The sequence below is a fragment of the Dryobates pubescens genome, chromosome 4 (assembly GCF_014839835.1).
Source record: "Dryobates pubescens isolate bDryPub1 chromosome 4, bDryPub1.pri, whole genome shotgun sequence".
Taxonomy (NCBI): Eukaryota; Metazoa; Chordata; class Aves; order Piciformes; family Picidae; genus Dryobates; species Dryobates pubescens.
Genome location: NC_071615.1, coordinates 32,165,890 through 32,187,298, shown reverse-complemented (window position 1 = coordinate 32,187,298; position 21,409 = coordinate 32,165,890). Strand labels below are relative to the sequence as shown.

General features: G+C 51.4%; 1 protein-coding gene across 3 annotated transcripts in view; it reads left to right on the top strand.

Annotated features, from left to right (window-relative positions):
* Positions 1-438: 438 nt before the first annotated feature.
* Positions 439-21,409, top strand: part of CDK14 (cyclin dependent kinase 14) — a 147,698-nt gene continuing 126,727 nt past the window's right edge. For 2 of the 3 annotated variants that reach the window (XM_054161029.1, XM_009904763.2), the window contains exons 1-2: positions 439-860; positions 5,639-5,670. In XM_054161029.1, coding sequence (XP_054017004.1) covers positions 770-860; positions 5,639-5,670 — 123 coding nt within the window. In that variant the 5' untranslated portion in view covers positions 439-769. The remainder of the gene's footprint in view (positions 861-5,638; positions 5,671-21,409) is intronic. The other variant, XM_054161030.1, reaches the window with a different exon arrangement.

Genomic DNA, 21,409 nt, shown 5'->3' with positions numbered 1-21,409 from the left:
AGAAAGGGTTCTCACAGCCCGGCACAGGCTGCCCAGGGAGGTGGCTGAATGCCCATCCTTGGCGGTGTTTCCCAGAGGCAGCGATGTGGTGCTGAGGGCCGTGGCTTAGCCCCAGCATTGGTAGAGTTAGAGAACGGTCTGGCTGGGTGATCCGAAAGGGCTCTTCCACCCCAACCGCTCCAGCGATTCGTTGATTCTCCGCCTGCCACATCGCCCCGCTCGGCAGACAACGGGACACAGCCGCGGCCGCTCCCCGCTCAGCCCGCCGCGGCTCCCGCCGCCGCCGCTTCCTCTCCCTGCCGCCCCAGCCCGGCACCCGCCGGTGCCACCGCCCGGGGGAGGGCTGAGGAAGGGCCGAGGGAGGCCGGGGGCGGCGGGGGCTCGGCTGCGGCCCGCTCAGGCTCCTCCTCCGCCTTTCTCTCCTCGGTCCCTCCCCTCGCCGGCGCCCGCAGCCCCTCGCCGGACTTTCCCCTTCCCCGCTCCGTGTCCCCTCGGCGCTGCGCTTCCCCCTTTCCCTCCCCGCCGCGTCTGGCCCTGCCGGGGCTGCTCGGGGAAGGGGAAGGGGGGGGTAGGCGGGACGGGGCCATGAGGCGGGCGGTGGCCACCGGCCCAGCGGCAGCCGCCGCCGCGCCGTAGGGCTCCTTCCCCGGGCAGGAGCCGGGCTGCGCCCCGGGGGGAGCCCCGGAGCCGGGGTTAGGGTGGGCGTGGGGGCATCTCCCGCCCCACGGAGCCGAGGGAGCGGGGGTGGCCGTTTGCCCCCCGCACCCCTATGTGTGCCATGATCGACTCGCAGTCCGCCGAGAAGATCAGCAGGATGAAAAAGTTAAGGAGAACTTTATCGGAGAGCTTCGGCCGGATCGGTGAGTGCCGCTGCCCCGCTCCCCGGGGACGGGTCCCGGCCGCCGCGGGTGGGGGGTGGCCGGGCTGCCAGGCTGGGGACACCCTCGCCGAGCCCAGCCCTGAGAAAAGCTGCTTGGAGAAGAAAGCTCGGGAATGAGCTTTTCTGCGGGGAAGAAAGATGATTCCCAGCAGTGCTGTGTGATGGAGGCAGCCCAAAATAGGCTAGAAAAACCCAAACTGCATCCCGGAGTTGGCCAGCCTGCCCCCATCGCCAGGGAGAAAGCCTGGCAAGAAGTCAAAGCTTATTTTCTTTTTGTGCTGCTGCTCTGCTAACGAATTTGTTTTGTTGGGGCTGCCGTTGTGTTAAGTTGAGATGCTGGAGCGGGCGGCCCGGCGGTTTGGGAGGGCAGACAAAAGGAGTCTGTCTGTCATTGCTGCGAGCTCTCTTCCTTCTTTCACTGCCAGAAAGCAGCCTGGGCTGGCGTGACCTGGAGGCTGCTGCTGAGCTCGTTATCTCCTGGCATCGCTGCATCGCTTGCCTTTGGCACTCCTTTATTTTGCGGCGGAATTTGTCACCGAGAACAATGCCCGAGAGTTCTCTGCTCAGCCCTCTGCTCTCGTCCGCTCAGCCCTCCATGCTCCTTGCCCTTTGCTTGCCGTAAATTCTCACTTTAGAGCCTTCATGCCCACTGACAGCATCCACGCGTAGGGACAGAAGGTACCGTGGAGGAAGTGTGAGGTCCCCAGGCTGGACGAGCAGCTGGAGGTAGAGCCACAAAGCTGGGATGGATATGCCCAGCGGTGTTCCAGGAATGCGTGGCCATGGCACTTGGGGACGTGGTTTAGTTGCCATGGTGGTGTTGGGTTGCTGCTTGGACTGGGTGATCTTAGAGGGCTTTTCCAACCCAAACAATTCTGTGATTCTATGACATTATGATTCTGTGATTCTATGAATCCGTGACCAGCCTTGCAGACCCTCTGCGATGGCGCTTCCATAGCCCTCACCCATCAGTTGTCCCACTGGGATGTTTTTCCTTCTAGGCAGTCTGACTGGCAGATGTGGGTCAACTTGAGGAGCTGCTTTGTCCCAGTGAGGGCCTGAGGTGACTGTGCTGCAGTTGTGAGCTGTGGTGTTGCATCCCCCCTTCATAGCCCTGCCAAGGAGATGTGCAGAGTGCTTGGGCTGGGTGGTTGGTTCCATGCTGGGTATGCACTCAGTGACTGCTTTTAGCTCTGAAAGATTGCAAACATCATGTGCAGGATGGCATCTTGAGACTGGACATCTTTTTATTGTCCTACTGCAAGATGAAAAAGACTCAGAAAGACCTCCTTCCTACTTAAAAAGCCCAATATATTGGGCAACCTCTTTGTAAACCATGGGGAGATGCCAGATTTCATCTGTGAAGGGGTTGTCAAGCCATGGTTATAAATCTCTCTGCCTCCATAAATAGGTGAAAGCTGTCAGCAGTCTGAAAGCTGTAAGATGCATTGAAAATTCTTCATGAAGCTTAAACTTGTAAAATGCATTGAAATGTCTTTGATTAGAACTGAAAAAAGGAGGCTGGAGTTAGGTGGGGGTTGGCCTTCCTAGTCTCAGGTGATAGAAGGAGAGGTAATGACCTGAAATTGTGCCAGGGGAGGGTTAGGTTGGAGATCACGAAAAAGTGTCTTTGCTGCAAGAGTGGTCAGGGATTGGAACAGGCTGCCCAGGGAAGTGATGGAGTCACCATCCCTGCAGGTGTTCCAGAAACTTGGGGCCATGGTTTAGGGGCCATGGTGGTGTTGGGTTGATGGCTGGCCTGGATCTTAAAGGTCTTTTCTAAGCAAACCAATTCTTCATCACTCTTAAACTTGTGAAGTGCATTGAAATATGTTTGATTAGGAGAAAAGAGAAGCAGTCAGGTGGATCAGGTGTCTGGTGTCTGCATGGACACATGGGAGCTTGTTAACCAGGAAAACATCTGGAGTGAGGATGCTGCTTTGTTGTGCCAGGAACAGTCCCCTTGCTTCATCTCTGGGAGCAGGTCCCCTCTGGCTGGTAATTTCTGCATTAGCCCAGGTTGCTCAAGGCCTCATTCAACCTGGCCTTGAAAACCTCCAAGGAGGGGAGGTTCAGAATCTGAGAGCTGTACAGAACTGTTTTCACTGATGGCTTTCTGGCAGCCTGCCCATTTTTATAGAGACCTCAGATCAGTGGAAAAGTTGTGATGTCCTTGCTTCCAAGGTGTTGTCCATGTGAGCATACTGCATGGCAACCACCTTGTAGAGCCTGAGTAGCCTCACTGTTTATTTGAGTGTTTAAACCTTTGCTAGGCTTGGTTCTTAGTTTTAGGCTAGGATAATTGTGTGATGAAAATGAATAATGAGTCATTTTATAAGTGATGCTCAGTTTGCATTTAGGTAGAGTTCTTGGCCTTGCATTTGTTAACGTTCCTATAGCACCAGAGTCATCACAGACTGGCTTGGGTTGGAAGGCACCTGCAAGACCACCCAAATCCAACTCTCTGCCATGGGCAGGGACACCTCCCACTAGCCCAGCTTGCTCAAGGCCTCATCCAGCCTGGCCTTGAACACTTCCAGCCTTGGAGGCTCTGCAGTTTCTCTGGGCAACCTGTCCCAGTGCCTCACCACCCTCCTGGGCAAGAATTGCTTCCTCATGGCTCATCTCAGTCATATTTGAGATCTCTTCAACTCCCACCATGGATCCTCTGTCATGTAAACTCTTTAACCAGAAACTGACAGCAGGGTAGCAGAAAGGAAGGAGACATGGAAAGAAGGAAGGAAGACACAAAGCTGGGATGCAAGCAGTCTGCAGCCCTTCTGAGCATGGCTGGGTTTTGCTTGCAGCTCCTCACTAACACAAAGGTTATCTGCAGGGATCTCTGGTGCACACTTACATAGCTCACATACCTGAGCTAATGAGAAGCTCCTTTGTAAACAGTTAATTTTCTTTAACCTCAGCAAAGCTTTTCTTTTAATCAGTTAAAACGAAAAGGGAGGAGAAAAAAAAGTCTCTACTCTAATTTCATGTCTAAAATGTGCCTTGATTTCATCTCTTCTGTGTAGTGAATTGGTTGAGTAGAGTTGTTATGAAGCAGAATCTGATTAGGTGAGTGGCCACAACTTTCCTGTTCTTAGTTTCTGGAGAATGTAAACCTCTCCTTTGACTAATAAACATAGAGGTTAAAGCAGCAACAAGATCAAATCCCATCCTGAGTTTGCAGATTCTCTTACCTTGAGGATTTGGTTTGGTTCTCTGTTGGTTGACTGTTGCCAGCATATTTTAGTTACCTGGAATTCTTGTGTTTTGAGAAGGGAGGAAAGGTGGCCAGCATGACCTAGGTGTGTCAGAGGCTAATTTGTGGCTTGTCTGTTCTGAAGGGGAAACAAAAAGGTTAGAAATGGGTTCTTCAAAAACTGTTCTACAAGTTGGGTTCTTTCCTTCCTTCCTTTCCTTTCCTTTCCTTTTAGATGTGCTGACTCATGGTTCTTCTGGTTGCTTGGGGTTGGCAGCTTGCAAATGTTTTGTCCAGCCTTCAAGAACGTACAAAAGCACTTCATGATGAGGATGGACAATGTGTGCCTCAGAGCTCCTCAGCAAGAGCCCAGGCGTGGGGTTTTTTTCTCTCTTCTGTTACTGAGCATGAAGTCAGATGAGTAATTATAGAGGAGAGATTTTCAGAGATCTGAGGGCAGATGTGGTTCATGTCACAAAAAAATGGGAGTTTGAGAGCCAAAGGGGGCTGGGCCATCCCTGCTTTCCTGTACAAGGAGAACTTTGCCTGGAAAGGAAAAAATTTCAAGCCAGTCTTTGCTGCAACTTCAGCACTATTCCTGTCTTTATTTTCTTTCTTTCCTGGTTCATGATTTCTGCACTGTGCTCCTCTGCCTTGTTTGTTGATGAGTTTCTGTTTTGTGGTGTGAGAGAAATCTACTTGAAAACAGGGGGAGAAGGAGGGGGACAAAACCAGCATCGAATCACAAACCATTTCAGGGAGCTGCAGAGAGCAATGAGGTCTTCCCTCAGTCTCCTCTCCTCCAGTCCAACCCCACCACGTCCCTCAGCTGCTCCTCACCAGCCCTGTTCTCCAGACCCTTCCCCAGCTTCCTTGCCCTTCTCTGGACCTGCTCCAGCCCCTCAATGTCCTTCTTGGAGAGAAGGACCCAAAACCAAACCCAACACTCCAGGTGTGGCCTCCCCAGTGTTGAGTGCAGGAGGACAATCCCTGCCCTGCTCCTTCTGGCCACACCATTGCTGATCCAGGCCAGGGTGCTGGTGGCTTTCTTGGCCACCTGGGCATACCCTGGCTCATCTTCAGCTGCTATCACCAAGCACCCCCAGGTCTTTCTGGGCTGGGCACTTTCCAGCCACTCTGCCCCGAGTCTGGAGTATTTTACAACCCCTACTAATGCATAAGAGTTTTGTACTTCACAGAGTGGACAGGTGCTCTGTTGCTTGTACCTTTCCCTGCTGAAATTCACTTAGCTTCTCCATGAGCTACTTTTTTCACACTCCCTAGGACTGAGAACAAAGCCCCTAACCTCCCCAACTCTTACTGTCTCTAACCTGGGAGAAGGATATTTTCACATGATGTCAGTTGGCTTTCTGAGCACCTCTGCAGTCCTCTACTCTGCTACAGACTCACATTTTGGGTGTCCAGTTGTCATTCCTGCCAGCCTGCTCCTTGCTGTGATAGCAGGATGCTGCTGCTCTCTTGTGCTGCTCTCTGGTGGTTCTTACCTTGTGCTCCTTGAAATGCAGCTGGATAACCACTTCTTTTCTTCTTTTCTTTTAAAGCCTTGAAGAAAGAAGAGAGCAGCTTTGATGAGGTAGGTTCAATATCTTTATACCTTACTTAGTCCAGGAGAAACCCCTAGACAGTTGTGTTCCAGCATCCCCTGCTTGAACATCTCCTCATGTCCCAGGTCACTATCAGGTGAATTTGGTGGCTGAAGACTCTGAGTGGAATGCATTGGGGTTTGGGTGTAATGCAGGAAAACTGAAGTGGTGTTTGAGAATTGGTCATTCAGAAATGTTCCATCAGACAGATGCTGCATGCAGAGAAAATGCTTTCTAGAACTTGATCCACAGTAACTGTACACCTGTGCTGGAAGAGTGAAAGGGCATCAGCCTGGAGACACCACCTCATGGAAAGTGCTGCTGCCTTGTCTTCTTCCTGGCTATGTCAACAGAGAGAGATCACAGGGGTGGGATGGGGCCTCCAGAGATCACCGAGTCCAACCCCCTGCCAAGGCAGGGTCACCCAGGGCAGGTCACACAGGAACACATCCAGGTGGGTTTGGAATGGCTCCAGAGATGGAGACTCCACCACCTCTCTGGGCAGCCTGCTCCAGGGCTCCAGCACCCTTAAATCACAGAAGTTCCTCCTCATGTTCAGATGAACTTCTGATGTTCCAGGCTGTGCCCATTGCCCCTTGTCCTGTCCCTGGGCACCACTGAACAGAGCCTGGTCCCATCCTCCTGCCACCCACCCTTGAAGTATTGATCAGCAGTGCTGAGATCCCCCCTCAGGTTGCTCTTCTCCAGACTAAACAGCCCCAGGACTCTCAGCCATTCACCCTCACAGAGATGCTCCAGGCCCCTCAGCAGCTTTGTAGTCCTTGCTGCTTATGATAGAGAACTCCAAACCCCAGCCCCACAGCAGTAGCAGCTGTTCTGGTGAAGCAGCTGCTGAATTGTTCAGTACAGCAGTTTGGGGTTCATTTGTCACAGATGCTGCTCATGAGCTCTGCTTGCTTTCACCCATGATAGACTTTGAGAGGCCCAGGTCAGGGCAAGGTGTCCTGCAGAGCAAGTTTATGCAGGAAGAGCTCTTGAAGTGATGAGTTGTCATGTAGTTGTTCTTCCCTCTGCCACCATGGATGGAAGCAGGTGGTAGCATTTCCCTCACTGAAAGAGAGACATTGGGTGGCTGGAGCAGGTCCAGAGAAGGGCAAGGAAGCTGGGGAAGGGTCTGGAGAACAGGGCTGGTGAGGAGCAGCTGAGGGTTGTTTAGTCTAAAGTGGAGGCTAGGAGGAGACCTCATTGCTCTCTACAGCTCCCTGAGAGGAGGCTGGAGCCATGTGGGGGTTTCTTCTCCCTAAGAACAAGTGTCAGGAGGAGAGCAAATGGCATCAGGTTTTGCCCCAGGGGAGGTTTAGATTAGAAATTAGAAGCTTCTTGACTGAAAGTGTTCTTGAAGCCTGGCACAGTCTTCTCCAGACTAAACACCCCCAGGTCCCTCAGCTAGTCCTCAACAGCCCTGATCTCCAGACCTTTCCCCAGCTTCCCCTCCTCTGCTTCCCCAGCTTGCCCTCCTCTGGACCTGCTTCAGCCCCTCCATGTCCTTCTTGGAATGAGGGCCCCAAAGCTGACCCCAGAAGTGAGGCACAGGTCATGAGTTTCTCTGCAGCCTGCAGATCCTGCCTTTACATGTGGATTTGTGTTTGAGCAGGAGACAGCTTAAGCAGAATTTTATTTCAATTCATGAGGTTTTGTGGCACACCCTTTGTCCATGGATGGCTTTAATGGGACCTGACAGCTTGTTGATGGGAGCTGCGGTACAGGCAGTGTGAGATGGCTTTGTGGGAAGGGTGCACAGAAGACTTCTCTTCCCTCTGCTGTGAGGAGGGAAGAGCTGGTTGTGACATTGGCATCAAGTGGTTCTGCAGCTTCAGATGACACTTGTGAGAAGAAAGAGAAGAGTGGTGAGATTTCACCTTGTCTCACCACCCTCACTGTGCAGAACTTCCTCCTGATGTCCAATCTAAACCTGCCCTGCTCCAGTTTCAAACCACTGCCCCTCGTCATATCCCCGCAGGCTCCTCTGGACAGTCCCTCCCCAGCTCTCCTGTAGGTCTCCTTCAGATATTGCAATGCAGCTCTAAGGTCCCCTGCAGCCTTTTTCCTTCTCCCCAGCCGCACAACTACCAAACAGGTGACTATTTAGTTCTCCTTCTGAAAGGCTCTGGTAGAAGATGAGTTCTGTCTGCTCTTCAGCTTTCCTGAGCAGTTCTGCACGTGTCCTGCCTCCTCTGCTGTGTCACAACATCTCTGACAACCCTGTATTTACAGCTCCCATCCCATAATCAAGGTTCTGAGCCAATTCACATCTCTTGCTGTTTCTTCAGAGGGGATAAGAGAAAGTGCTTGCAGGCTGTGCCTGGTTTGTCTCAGCAGGATGGGTTTGATGTGCACAGAGTGTCAGTGTGAGCAGCTCAGCACATGAGGAAATTGCCACTGTCTTGCGCCTCCTCCTGCAATTTGTTGATTTTCCCTCTCAGCAAAGCTTTCTGCTTAGGTGCTGCCTGAGTCACAGCACTGCCAGGCCTCCTTTTGTTCTTTCAGCTGCTGAGATCCTCCTCACTCCAGATTCTTTAAATATTGTGGGTTATTTAACTGTGAAATGTTGACAGCAACTGGAGAAGAGAACAAATGCTGCTGAAAACTGGAGGATGAATCATGGAATGATAGAATTGTTTGGGTTGGATAAGCCCTCTAAGATCATCCAGCCCAACAATGCTGGAGGCAAGGCCACCAAGAGAGCAGGCAGTGCATTGTCACCAGTTCAGGTAGCAGCTGTGCACTCTCCTGAGACAGCTGCTTAACCAGTAGTGAGTTTCTTGGTAGGGCCATACCATTGTAGAATCATTTGGGTTGGAAAAGGCCTCTAAGATTGTGCCCAACCATCAACCTAAGACTACCATGGAAATGAAACCATAGAATCACAGACTTGTTTGTGTTGGAAAAGCCCTCTAAGAGCATCCAGCCCAACCATCAACCCAACACCACCATGGCCACTATGCCGTGGCCCCAAGTGCCATGGATCCAGGTGTTCTTCAGTGTTGAGAAATCCCAGTAATGTTCCTAGTTCTGGAAGCTGTCCCTGCTGCCCAGGACAAGCAGTGGCTTACAGTAGTTCTGCTGCTGCCATGTGCTCAGAAGGGCTTTGTTTTGTCTGTGAGCTTCTTAGTCTGATGGTTCACAGGTACAAAAAGTTGTTCTCCATACATACATAGAGCTCTTGGAGTGATTCCAGAGGCCACAAAGATGATCCAAGGGCTGGAGCACCTCTGCTGTGAGGACAGGCTGAGGGAGCTGGGGTTGTTCAACCTGGAGAAGAGAAGGCTCCAGGGGGACCTTAGAGCTGCCTGCCAGGACCTGAAGGGATCCTACAGGAAGGCTGCAGAGGGACTTCTCCTGAGGGTGTTAAGCGGGGATGGTTTGAAGCTGAGGCAGAGCAGAGTTAGACTGGATCTGAGGAAGAAGCTCTTCAGTATGAGGGTGGTGAGACTCTGGCACAGGCTGCCCAGGGAGGCTGGGGCTGCCTTCTCCCTGGGGGTGTTGAAGGCCAGGCTGGATGAGGCCTTGAGCAGCTGAGTCTAGCTGAGAGGTGTCCCTGCCCATGGTGGGGAGGTTGGAGGAGATGAGCTCTGAGGTCCCTCCCAACCTGAGCCATTCTGTGACTCTTTTAGTGACAGTAAAACAAATTTGTTGTCACCAGTAGCCTCTAATTCACCCCCAGCTGCACTCAGCACTGTTGTGGGGATTTTTCTCTTCCTTTTCCTCCACCGAATCGCAGCATTCAGACTCGGGCAGAGCTGTGGCAACGGTGATCCTGAAACTCTACCTGAGGCTGGCTTCCTGCTGCTCTGGAGCTTGCTTTCTGATTTCTGGCTTGAAAATCCAAGTGAAGGAATTTGTTGGAGGGAGGTCACTTGCTGTGGTTCATGAGGTCAGATACGCCCTGCAGCTGGGAGATCTGGAAGGCTCTGCTCTCCCAAGCATGCTGCAAAAAGCAGTGCAGAGGCTGGGACGTGTGGTTTGGGTCATAGTCTTTTTTCCTCCCTCCCGTCTCTCCTTTTTTCCTCCCTCCCTTCTCTCCTTTTTTCCTCCCTCCCTTCTCTCCTTTTTTCCTCCCTCCCGTCTCTCCTTTTTTCCTCCCTCCCCTCTCTCCTTTTTTCCTCCCTCCCCTCTCTCCTTTTTTCCTCCCTCCCGTCTCTCCTTTTTTCCTCCCTCCCGTCTCTCCTTTTTTCCTCCCTCCCAGCTGAAGCACTTCCCCTCACTGCATTCGAGGAGCAGCTCAGAGAAGATGCTGAATGTCAGGGAGAGCTTCCCCAGGGTCCCCTTGTTTTTGTCTCCATCAGCAGGCTGGGACTTTCTGCCAGAGAGCCCAGCAGTTCCCATGCTAGCTTCTGGCATTCCTTTGGATTTTGGTGGCTGTTAGTCTGCCTTTCTTTGGAAGCCAGCCACACACACATTCCCCTGCTCCCCCAAGGGACTGCTTTGTCCGGCCTCTTCTGTGTCTTTTGGAGTTAGTTGTCCTCTTACTGCTGGTTAGAAAACGTTTCTGGGTTCTTTTCAGTTGTTTGGTTTCTTCTTAGTCATTATTTTGTTTCTTTTTAGTAGTTTTCGTTTGTGTGCTTCTCTTGAGTTGGATTTTTTGTTTGTTTGTTGGATTTTTTATTTTTCCCCTTTGTTTTGTTTCTTTTCAGTCATTTTTTGGGGTTTCATTGTCGTAATTTAACTTTCTCTGGTGTGGTGACAGAACCTGCAACACAGCCCCAGTACAGTGCCAGCAGCTGTGGTGCACTCAGGCACAGATGAAATCTCCTCTTGTCTTTGTTTTCCCTGGTTTGTGCCTGCTTTCATTCCTGGCAGGGCTCAGGGCAGCTCTCTGTGTTCACCGTTTCTCTTCCTTCTCTTTCTTTTGTTCTCCAGATGGTTTTATTTCCTCATCTCTGTTGACAGGGATGCTGCTGCAGTCCCTGCCAATTGTTGAGGCGGCAGCTGGAGGCAGGAGAGCACACCTGCAGTGGCAGCCCAGGCCCTGGGTGCAGAGAGCATGGGGAGAAGGGAGCTGGTGGGGCTGATGGTGTTGGCAGACCCTGGCAGAGGCTTGGTGGCTTTTAGTTATTAATTGGTCTTCTAAACAGCCAGACTTGGAAATCACAGACTGGGTTGGGTTGGAAGGGACCTTAGAGGTCATCCAGTTCAAACCTTCTGCCATGGGCAGGGACACCTCCCACTAGCCCAGCTTGCTCAAGGCCTCTTCCAACCTGGCCTTGAACACCTCCTGTCCTGGAGCCACCACAGCTTCTCTGGGCAGCCTGTCCCAGTGCCTCACCACCCTCCTGGGCAAGAATTGCTTCCTTATGGCTTATCTCAATCCAGCTTCTTCTAGTTTGAAGCCATCACCCCTCATCCTGTCACTCCAGGCCTTTGCCACAAGTCCCTCCAGCTCTCCTGGAGGCCCCCTTAAAAAGGCTCTCCAAGCTGCTCTGCTTTGTCCTTGCTGGCTCCTGCTGCAGTTTCACAATACAAGTGCTCAGAAAGGTTCTGTGTTCATCTCCTATGTGCAGAGAATGATTCCTGGTGCAGTTGTCCAATCCCTGATGACTCTTACCATGCCTTGGCTTCTTTGGGTGTTGAAATTCTGTCATGACTGCAAGTTCTCTCATTTTGGAGGGGAATAAAAGTCCCTAAAACAAAAAGAAAAGAGAGGAAGAAAAAGCTGTGATTTCTCTTGGCTCCTCCTGCACAGAGGGACCTAGACAGACACAGGATGTTTGTTACAGGCACTGCTGCTGCCCTTGGAGAGGCACAGAATTCCAGAGCACAGCATCTGGAGCAGGGTTGGAGCTTTTTCCTGCAGTCAGTTGTGAGTGCTGTGGCTGAGGGGAACTTGCTGTGCCTGGCCATCATCAGGGCTTGACAGCAACTCAGAGAAGGTGATGGGCTGTGCCTAAACTGCTTGACCTTCAGAAGGTCTGCTGGAGCTGCTCAGGGCTGTCCACATTAGTAAGGAGACAGTGGGATTGTCTTTGGAAGTAAGTTTGGAGGAACTGCCTGAAAGGAGGCTGCAGCCAGGTGGGGGTTGGTCTCTTCGCCCTAGGTACAAAGGATAGAAGGAGAGGAAATGGCCTCACATTGCACCAGGGGAGGTTTAGGTTGGAGATGAGAAGAAACTTCTTGACTGAAAGGGTTCTCAAACCCTGGCACAGAGAGGTGGCTGAATGCCCATCCCCGGAGGGGTTTAAAGAGGCAGAGATGTGGTGCTGAGGGCCATGGTTTAGCCCCAGCCTTGGCAGAGTTTCACTCTGATCTTGAAGGGCTTTTCCAACCAAAACAATTTCATGGCTCTCTGATTCCAACTGAGCAGCTCTGAGTTAAAGTAAGCCTGTATATTTTTTATATCTCAAGAAGAGGTCTTCTTAGTGGTATGGAGAGACTGCTAAGCCATGCATTTCGTGTTGACATTGAGACAATGGGTTCAAACTAGGGGCTTTAACCAAATGATGGTAGTCAGTGAAGTGCTGTTTCAAAGCAAAAAACCACTGAAGTTGCTGCTATGGAGAAAAGTTCTGGCATGTTTGAAGGTTTGGAAGTCTGGCAGGGTGTCAGGGCTGCCTTCCTTCTGTTAGAAGGGCAAACAAGGGCAAATGTGGTTGTCTTGTCTTTTGTCAGAGGACAGACATGGGCTTGGAGATGTTCAGGGGGAAGATGTTCTGCACTGAGTCTGCTTCTTGGCTGCCTTCTGAGTGTCAGCCGTGGGTCTTAGGCAGAAGCTGGACTGAGTTTCCGTGAGTCACATCCTCTCTGTTTCACCACAGAACCACATAACCTGCGCTCAAGGCCTGTCAAGAGTGGTTTGAGCCACTCCAGAGACATCAACATCCAGAGTAAATCTCATGATGTCCACCACAGCCTTTAGCTGCATACCAGAGAAGGAAGAAATGTTTTGCACTGGGGCTGTCGAGACGCTGGCCTATGCTGCCCGGGGAGGTGAGAGCGGCCCCAAGGACAGGTTGTCTGGGGCTCTGAGCAACCTGATGTAGCTGAAAGGGTCTCTGCCTCGTGCAGGGTGGTTGCACTGGATGGCTTTTAACAGTCCCCTCCAGGCCAAACCAGCCTGATTTCTGTGATCAGGTATTTTCCTCCATGGTTGCACAGAATTTACCCCTTAAGGTGTAACCTGCTCCATATGACCTTGCCCTTGTGTGGCGCTGCCCCCCGAGTGCTCTTGCTGTGGAGCAGCCCTGCTTTGTCACAGCAGCACAGCAGACTGCTTTGGCTTGGAAGGGACCTCAAAGCTCCAGCCTGCATCCTACAAACTCCTCTCTGAAGCTCTGTCCTGAGCACCAAACTTCTTCAGCAGGAGAGTTTGAAGGATTGAGCTTATTATGCTCAAAATTGGTACCCTAAGGCTCCTGCTCTCTCAGACTCAGGGAGGCTTCAGAACTGGGCCCTCATTAGTTGTGCAGTAAACCAGAATTCTTACCAATTCGTGGCTTTAAGAGAGGGGGCTAAATGATGCTCACTCTCACTGCACAGGCTGGGACAAGAAAAAGATGCATTCATAAACCACAGGTCTCTAATTTATGAATGACCCCCTGAGGAGGGCTTGCTCCCAAACTCAGCCATCTGCAAAATGCTAAGCGAAAAATGAATCCCAGATTGCATGAGGAAAGATCAGCTTTGGGTTGGTGACTTGTAGGGATGGAAACAGATCACTTCTTTGTGTCTAGTTAAGGATGAGACAACAAAAGGTGAGGTGTGGGTGGGGTGTGCTTTGGCTTTGCTGAGTGATGAGCTCTGTGCTGTGCTGCTTGAAAATGGCACCAGGCTCCCACTGGAGTGAGGGTGAGCTCCACACCCATGGCATGCTCTGGGTTGACTTGGGAAAGGGTTTTCAGTACTGATTGGATTTGTATTGCTTAGGAAAGTCTAGGCAGGGCTTAAATCAGATCTGTAATAGTAATAATACTAAATCATGTTTACAATAATATTGGAGATAGAATAGTGTAGATGGGCAACCAAGCTGGGGAAGGTTTGGAGAACAGGGCTGGTGAGGAGCAGCTGAGGGACCTGGGGGAGTTTAGTGTGGAGAGGAAGAGCCTGAGGGGAAACCTCATTGCTCTCTATAGGTCCCTGAGAGGAGGCTGGAGCCAGGTGGCGGTTGGGCTCTTCTCCCTAGGAACAGGAGATGGAACAAGAGGACATGGCCTGAAATTGTGCCAGGGGAGGTTTAGGTTGGAGATGAGGAAAAATTTCTCTGCTTCAGGAGTGGTCAGGCACTGGCACAGGCTGCCCAGGGAGGTGGTGGAGTCCCCATCCCTGGAGGTGTTCCAGAAACTTGGGGCCATGGTTTAGTGGCCATGGTGGTGTTGGGTAGGAGGCTGAATCCCAACCTTTATGATTCTGTGATTTATTATTTCCCTGCCCCCCAAAGATTTGGGAGAGTGAAGCCTGTCTGGGCAACAGAGCAGATGCTGGAGGAGGGGACAAATGGAAGCCATCTGGAGGTGACTCTCAATGCAAGGGTTTGTGGACTCTCAGCAGAAACCACAGAGCTGACCTCTGGAGTGCCAGAGCCAGCATGGCAGGCTGAGGGGTCTTCTCCAGTGTTGGCATTCTGATGGTTTGGTTTGTTGCTCATGGAAATCACAGTGACAGCCTTTCCTAGGGATGGCTTTGTGTAACAGGACAACTGCTGTTGCAGCCTAGCTTGGTTTGGGTCATCTGCTGCAGCTCAAGAGTTCTCTGACTCAAAGCCTGCTGTGAAGGAAGAGAAGAAAAGAATTACTGTTGCTGCTCTGAGCTGTCTCTTAGAAGTCCACCTAGTCTCTAGGGCTGCTGGCAAATCCATTGTAGGATAGCCTGGAGCCAAGAGAGGAGAAGAAAGAGAAGGAAAACTGGAGCAGAGTGAAGGCATCTGGGTGTTCGCAAGGGAGGGGAAGCTGGCTTGGTGCTGACACAGGATGCAAAGTCTGGCTGCAGTCTCTGGGCTCTGACAAACTGCACAGCAATGCTAATGAAAAGCAAGTGGTGGGGGATCAAGCTGTCTGCTCTGTGTCTTCTGCATGGTTCCTGAACTGCTGGCACTGCCTGGCAGCCTGACTCTTCTTCTGCAGCTTCTGGTGACATTTAGTTCCATTCCCATTCTACTCAGAATGCCTTCACCCTCCAATGTGGGATTCTCCTGTGCAGGGTTTCCAGATGAGGCCACAGGGACTTGTTGCTCTCATTTGTTTTTTCCCCATTTCCCATCTCTGGGGGCTATTTTCTTGGGCTTTGTATGACACCAGGGAGGAGCTGGGCATGAAGGCTGCTTTGCTGTGCAGCTGTAGTGAGCTTTGAGCTGGGAAATGAAATATTTTCTCTCCCTTTGAAGAACTGAGGTTTCAGATGCTGTTCTTGGTCTGTACCAGGACCAAAACCCTCCTCTAACTTTCCTTTAAAGATCCAGCCCACTGGGAAGAAGCTGGTGGTGTTTCATCATGCAGGTCATAGAGCCCAGCTGAGTTTTGTGATCACAGAATCGCACAATTGTTTCAGTTGGAGAAGACCTCTGATATTGTGCAGGAAAGGACTTGGTGGTGCTGGTGGAGGAGGAGCTTGACAAGAGCCAGTCCTGAGTACTTGCAGCCCAGAAGGCCAAGGGCAGCCTGGGCTGCATCCAAAGCAGTGTGGCCAGAGATGGAGAGAGGGGATCCTGCCCCTCTGTTCTGCTCTGGGGGGACCTCACCTGCAGTGCTGTGTCCTGATATGGAGACCCCCAACACAGGGAGGACCTGGACCTCATGGAGAGGATCCAGGGGAGGCCATGAAAATGATCAGGGGGTTGGAGAGCCTCTTCTGTGGGGACAGGGTGAAAGAATTCAGAAAAGGCTTCAGAGAGACCTTAGAGCTGCATTTCAGTATCTGAAGGGGACCTACAGGAAGGCTGGGGAGGGACTGTTCAGAAGGGCCTGTGGGGATAGGACAAGGAGCAGTGGTTTGAAACTGGAGCAGAGCAGGTTTAGGTTGGACATCAGGAGGAAGTTCTGCACAATGAGGGTGGGGAGACACTGGAACAGGTTGCCCAGGGAGGTGTTTGAAACCCTGTCCTTGGAGACCTTCAAAGTCAGACTTGAGGTGGCTCTGGGCAGCCTGCTGTAGTTGGAGGTGCCCCTGTTGCCTGCAGAGGAGTCAGAACTAGATGATCTTTCAGATCCCTCCTAACCCCCCCTGCAGGACTCTGGGCTGTGTTGGCCCCTTTCTTCCCCTGGTGCTTGCTGTCTGGGTTTCAGACCTGTTTGTGCACGAGACTTCAATTATCTCTCCTGCAGCTCTAATGGTAGCTGCAAGCTCCTGCTCATAATGGCTCGGAGGGCATTGTGAATAGCAAGTCACCTTTTGTACCATCCCTGCCTCACTCTGTGCCATCACTGCCATTTCCTCCTCTCTTTGTGTTGGCTTTCACGCTTCAGAGCTCTGCCTCTCTCGCAGCAGCTTCTCTTGCAGGATTTTCTAACCAAGTGGGGTGGTTATTGTTGTTTTCAGTCCTTGGCGTGAGGGGCTTTTGTTTGCAGTGCTCTGGTCAGGGGTCTGGCAGCCCTGCCTTGAATTTCACCATCAGTTCATAAGGGTATAATGAAGTAGCTCCTGTAGGAAGGTGGCATCCCAAAAGCTCCTCAGGAAGGAAAGAATCATGCAGGTCAGAAGGGACCCCAGGAGGTTGTTTTGTCCTTTCTCCCAAAGGTACAACATAAAAGTGGATTGGACCTTTTAGATTTCACTGGCACCTAGGAAGCTTGGCCCAGATGATGCTTGGGGTTCCTTCCAAGCTGGCATTCAGGGATTCTGTGCCAAGAATAGAGGATGTTTTTGATGCTTTTACAGACAAAACCCACCTGAAATCTCTGCTCCTTGCAGCAGCTATGAAGGTTGACAGCAGTCACAGCTGTCATGATTCCTTTCTTTGGTGACATGAGTGCTGGGTGGAACTGACTCTCTTTATTTCCTTGCTGGGAGAGGGCAACCTGGAGGTCTGAAGAGAAGGTCTCAGGAGGCTGGAAGCATTGGGAAGCAGCATCCTAGCTCCCTCTCACTTGTGTTGCAAAGCCACATTGTGCAGGCCCTCCGTAGCTGTTTACAGAGCAGAGACAGCTGCCCCATTGATGCCTTGGACATGGGGCTGTCTCATGGCTGTGCTCTGGGGCTGTTTTCCTGCTGGGTTCTCAGCTGCTGAATGGCTTCCATTCAAGAGAGAATAATGAGGGAACATGGAGTCTTGCACACACCCTTTGGTCTGCAGACTGTGGTAAAGGGGAGAAGGAACTGTCTCATGTAGGAGCATCTGCCAGAGGCACAGAGGAATACAAGGAGGGGGATGGAAGGGAATGCAACCCTTCTTTCATCAGAGTGATTCTGGGGACAGCCACAGATGTCTGCAGATAGCCAGTGAAGGGTCAGGATCCTGTCCAGCTGGACTAGGGGATTAGTGATGGTCAGAGCAGCAGACAGCAGCTCCAGAAGTCATTTGGAGAGATGGACTGGCTCCAGTTCAGTCGGCTGCAACAGGGGGAGGCAAAGGAATGGCAGTGGAACCTAGAGCTGATCCAGTCTGCTGAAGTACCATTTGTTTCTTCAAAGGAAGTCTTTCAGATGAAATGAAGTGGAATTTTATTGCCCCAAGGTAAAACAGGAAGAGGAGAGGAAGTCAAAAGTGGTTCTGTGAGTGCATGGAAGGAAAAATGTGTTTGGAAATGATTAAGTCCTTCAGAAATGTCACTTGGTCTCAGGCTGGGGCTTTGATGTGAATCTGTGAGTGTGACACGACAGCATCAGCACTCCAGAGCTGGACACAATGCTCCTTCTGACCCAGGGCAGTGGGGTGCCCAAGCTGTGGGACCTGCCTCAGCAACCAGACAGAGTTAGCCAGAGAAGCCTCCTGTTGAACACCAAAGCCTGGTCCCATCCTCCTGCCACCCACCCTTGAAGTATTGATCAGCATTGATGAGATCCCCCCTCAGGCTGCTCTTCTCCAGGCTAAACAGCCTCAGGACTCTCAGATTGTCCCCATGACAGAGATGCTCCAGGCCCCTCAGCAGCTTTCTAGCCCTTTTCTGGAGAAGCCTCCATGGCTTTGGTCATCACTGTGCTAGGAAAATTCCTCCCAGGGATGAGCTTTCTCCTACAGGAACTGCAAATTACACACCCAAGGAGTGCCAGCTGCTATTGTTCCTAGCTGCTCTTCCTCTGCTTCCCCTCTCCCTGCTCAATTAACAGAAGGAGAGTCAAGCCCTGTCGAGCCTTTCTCTTAATTATGGGCTTTGTGCAACAAAGCTTCAGAAACGAGAGCAGAAGCTGGAGGGGGGAAGAGGGAAGAGCAGGACAGCCAGATGTGCAGAGAGAGAGGGGGGAAATGAAGGGCATTGTGAAAGGGAGGATTTGTGTGGGGATGGAAGGGTGCAAAGACAGAAACAGAACAAGATTCATTGAATCCTAGAATGGTTTGGGTTAGAAGGGACTTTCAAGAACCATAGAATGGTTTGGGTTGGAAAGGACCTGAAGGCTCATCCAGTTCCCACCCCCTGCCATGGGCAGGGACACCTCCCACCAGCCCAGCTTGCTCAAGGCCTCATCCATCCTGGCCTTGAACACCTGTAGGGAGGGGGCATCTACAACCTCCCTGGGCAACCTGTTCCAGTGTCTCCCCACCCTCACTGTCAAGAATTTCTTCCTCATCTCCAGTCTCAATCTCCACTCTTCCAGCTCAAAGCCATTGGCCTTTGTCCTGGCACTGCAAGAACTTGTCGAAAGTCTCTGCACCCTGGAGGTGTTTCCAAGAGGCAGAGATGTGCTGAGGGCCATGTTTTAGCCCCAGGCTTGGCAGAGTTAGAGGATGGTTGGGCTTGGGCTGAAAGATCAAAGCAATTTTGTGGTTCTTTGGAGTGTGGAGCTGCAGGCTGTGTGCTTGCATTTGGTGTGCTTGGTCTTGGTCCTCCTGGGCCAGGCTTCAATCAGCTGCTGAGTTTGTGGAGCCTGGTGCCTGGTCTCTGTGGATACTGGCACTGAGAAGTGACCCTGAGTGTGTGTGGGCAGAAGCTGTGTCTGCTCTGAGGCTGTTGGAGTGCATTTGTTAATTTATTCATCCTCTGTCACATTAGAGCAGCTTTGGAGGTTCATCTTGGTCTCTTGGGAGAAATTCCCTCATAAAGAGAAATGAATAAATAATGGGAATTCATTGAATCATCTTCTCAGTTACAGAAAAGGGGAAAAAAACAGACAGACTTCGATAGGAGGAGAGGCAATGGCCCCAAGCTGTGCCAGGGGAGGGTTAAGTTGGCGATGAGGAAAAATTTCTTTGCTGCCAGAGTGGTCAGGGATTGGCACAGGCTGCCCAGGGAGGTGGTGGAGTCCCCATCCCTGCAGGTGTTCCAGAAATGTGTGGCCATGGCACTTGGGGCCATGGTTTAGTGGCCATGGTGGTGTTGGGTTGCTGGTTGGACTGGATGATTTCAGAAGGCTTTTCCAACCCAAACCATTCCATGATTCTATGCAAATGCTTGGGGTGGTGATAAATCACTTTAAAGACAAGTGAGAGAAAAATGACATTGTTGATGCCATTATGTCAGCCTGCAAAGGACCATGATTTAAACCAGCTTGGAAACAAGCTTAGGAAGTTGAACTGGGCAGGGTGGGAAGGAATATTTCTCTGCATGAAGTTTGAAGTCAAAGCTGCTGACCCTCTCAGATGCTGAATCATCTTCTAGCAGTAACAGTTCTGCAGAGGTAAAAATTCCACCCAATGTTTTCTTAATGCAGTAATGAGTTTACTCAGGGACTGGGAGCTAGCTGGGAGCTGAGCATCAGGATGCTGTGCTCTCCTCTTCAGAGGATCTGCACAAAGGAGCCTGGAGCCACGGCACGTACCAGTTCTCCAAGCAGACAGCAAGCAGCAGTGAGAAACCTCCTTGGTTTATAGCTGCAGACACCAAAGACAAAATGGAGTTTTAAATGTGTTTGCTTGTGTAGCATTTAAAATGGATCTATTTAGCAAAAAAAATTTACAACATAGAACCATAGAATGGTTTGGGTTGGAAAGGACCTGAAGGCTCATCCAGTTCCCACCCCCTGCCATGGGCAGGGACACCTCCCACCAGCCCAGCTTGCTCAAGGCTTCATCCAACCTGGCCTTGAACACCTGCAGGGAGGGGGCATCCACAACCTCCCTGGGCAACCTTTATTCTTGAAGACAATAAATGGTGTCATTAGTGGCCCATAGAAACTCTAGAGAGAGCTGGTGGGGTTAAATCTGAACTCTGCTGAAAATAAAGATGTGGTTGGGGCCCCACAGCTCCCCAGCTAATGTGTGTGAGAAAGGTCCCTGGGCTCTCTTGTTAGAGCAGACAGTGAAGAATCCAGGGTCAGCTGCATTCATCCAGAGCTTCCATGGACTTACTGCAGAACATTTTCCCTCTTATGACCTTTTCTGCTTCCTAGGTTACCCTGCCTGTTCTTTGTTTAAACACAAGAAACACTCCATAAATCATAGTGTTAGGGGTTGGAAGGGACCTCCAGAGGTCATCAGATCCAAGCCCCCCTGTCAGAGCAGGATCAGCCAGGGCAGGCCACATGGGAACACATCCAGGTTGGCTTTCAAAGTCTCCAGAGGAGAACACTGCACAAGCTCTCTGGGCAGTCTGCTCCAGGGCTCCAGCACCCTCACACCAAAGAAGTTTATCCTCATGAATCAAAACAACTGAAAACCAACCTAAAACACCCCTGAGAACCGAGTCTGCTGCGCAGGTTATGGAGATTGGGCTGCTCAGCCAAGTGGTGACTGCTGCAGCTGGGAGGGACGTGACACCAAGCCTGGAATCATGTTCAGTCGCTTTCCCCTTTGCCTCCTTAAACCTCATTAGACTTTGCAGAGCTGAGTCCTGTGTCAGTGCTGGGCCACTGGTGCTGTTTGTTGGGAGCTAACTGCAGCAGAAATCCATTTGGAGCTGGGTTTGCTTGTGTGGTGTTCAGAGCTTTGTATATGTGGTATATGTGGTTGCTACTTAACCAATGCTCAGCTGAGTTATGGATCCTGGAAACAAGCAGTGGGGATGTTCTGGTGAGGGCTCTGGGATGGGGACAGGTTGAGAGAATTGGATCATCTTGGTGTGGAGAAGAGCAGACTGGGGGGTGGGGAGTTGGATCTCATCAATGCTGATCAATACTTCAAGGGTGGGTGTCAGGAGGATGGGACCAGGCTGAGTGGTGCTCAGGGACAGGACAAGGGGTGAGGGGCACAGACTGAAACATCAGAAGTTCATCTGAACATGAGGAGGAACTTCTGTAATTTAATGGTGCTGGAGCCCTGGAGCAGGCTGCCCAGAGAGGTGGTGGAGTCTCCATCTCTGGAGAGTTTCCAGAGCTACCTGGTCATGTTCCTGCGTGGCCTGCTCTAGGTGAGCCTGCCTTGGCAGGGGCTCAGTCTCCAGAGGCCCCTACCATTCTGTGATTGTGTGAGGCTGTTGTGAGGAAGGGTGTTGTTCCTCTGAGGGCATACAGGAAAAAGCCTCTTGTGTTCCTGGTGTGGTTAACAGTGTGGCTGGGAGTCGAGGCTGCAAATTGAAACTGGAATGAGTTGTTGTTATTGGGATTGCGGGGAGAGCTGGAGAGGGACTTTGGACAAAGGCATGGAGTGATAGGACGAGGGATGATGTTTTCACACTGGAAGAAGCTGCATTGAGATGAGCCATGATGAAGCAATTCTTGCCCAGGAGGGTGGTGAGACACTGGGACAGGTTG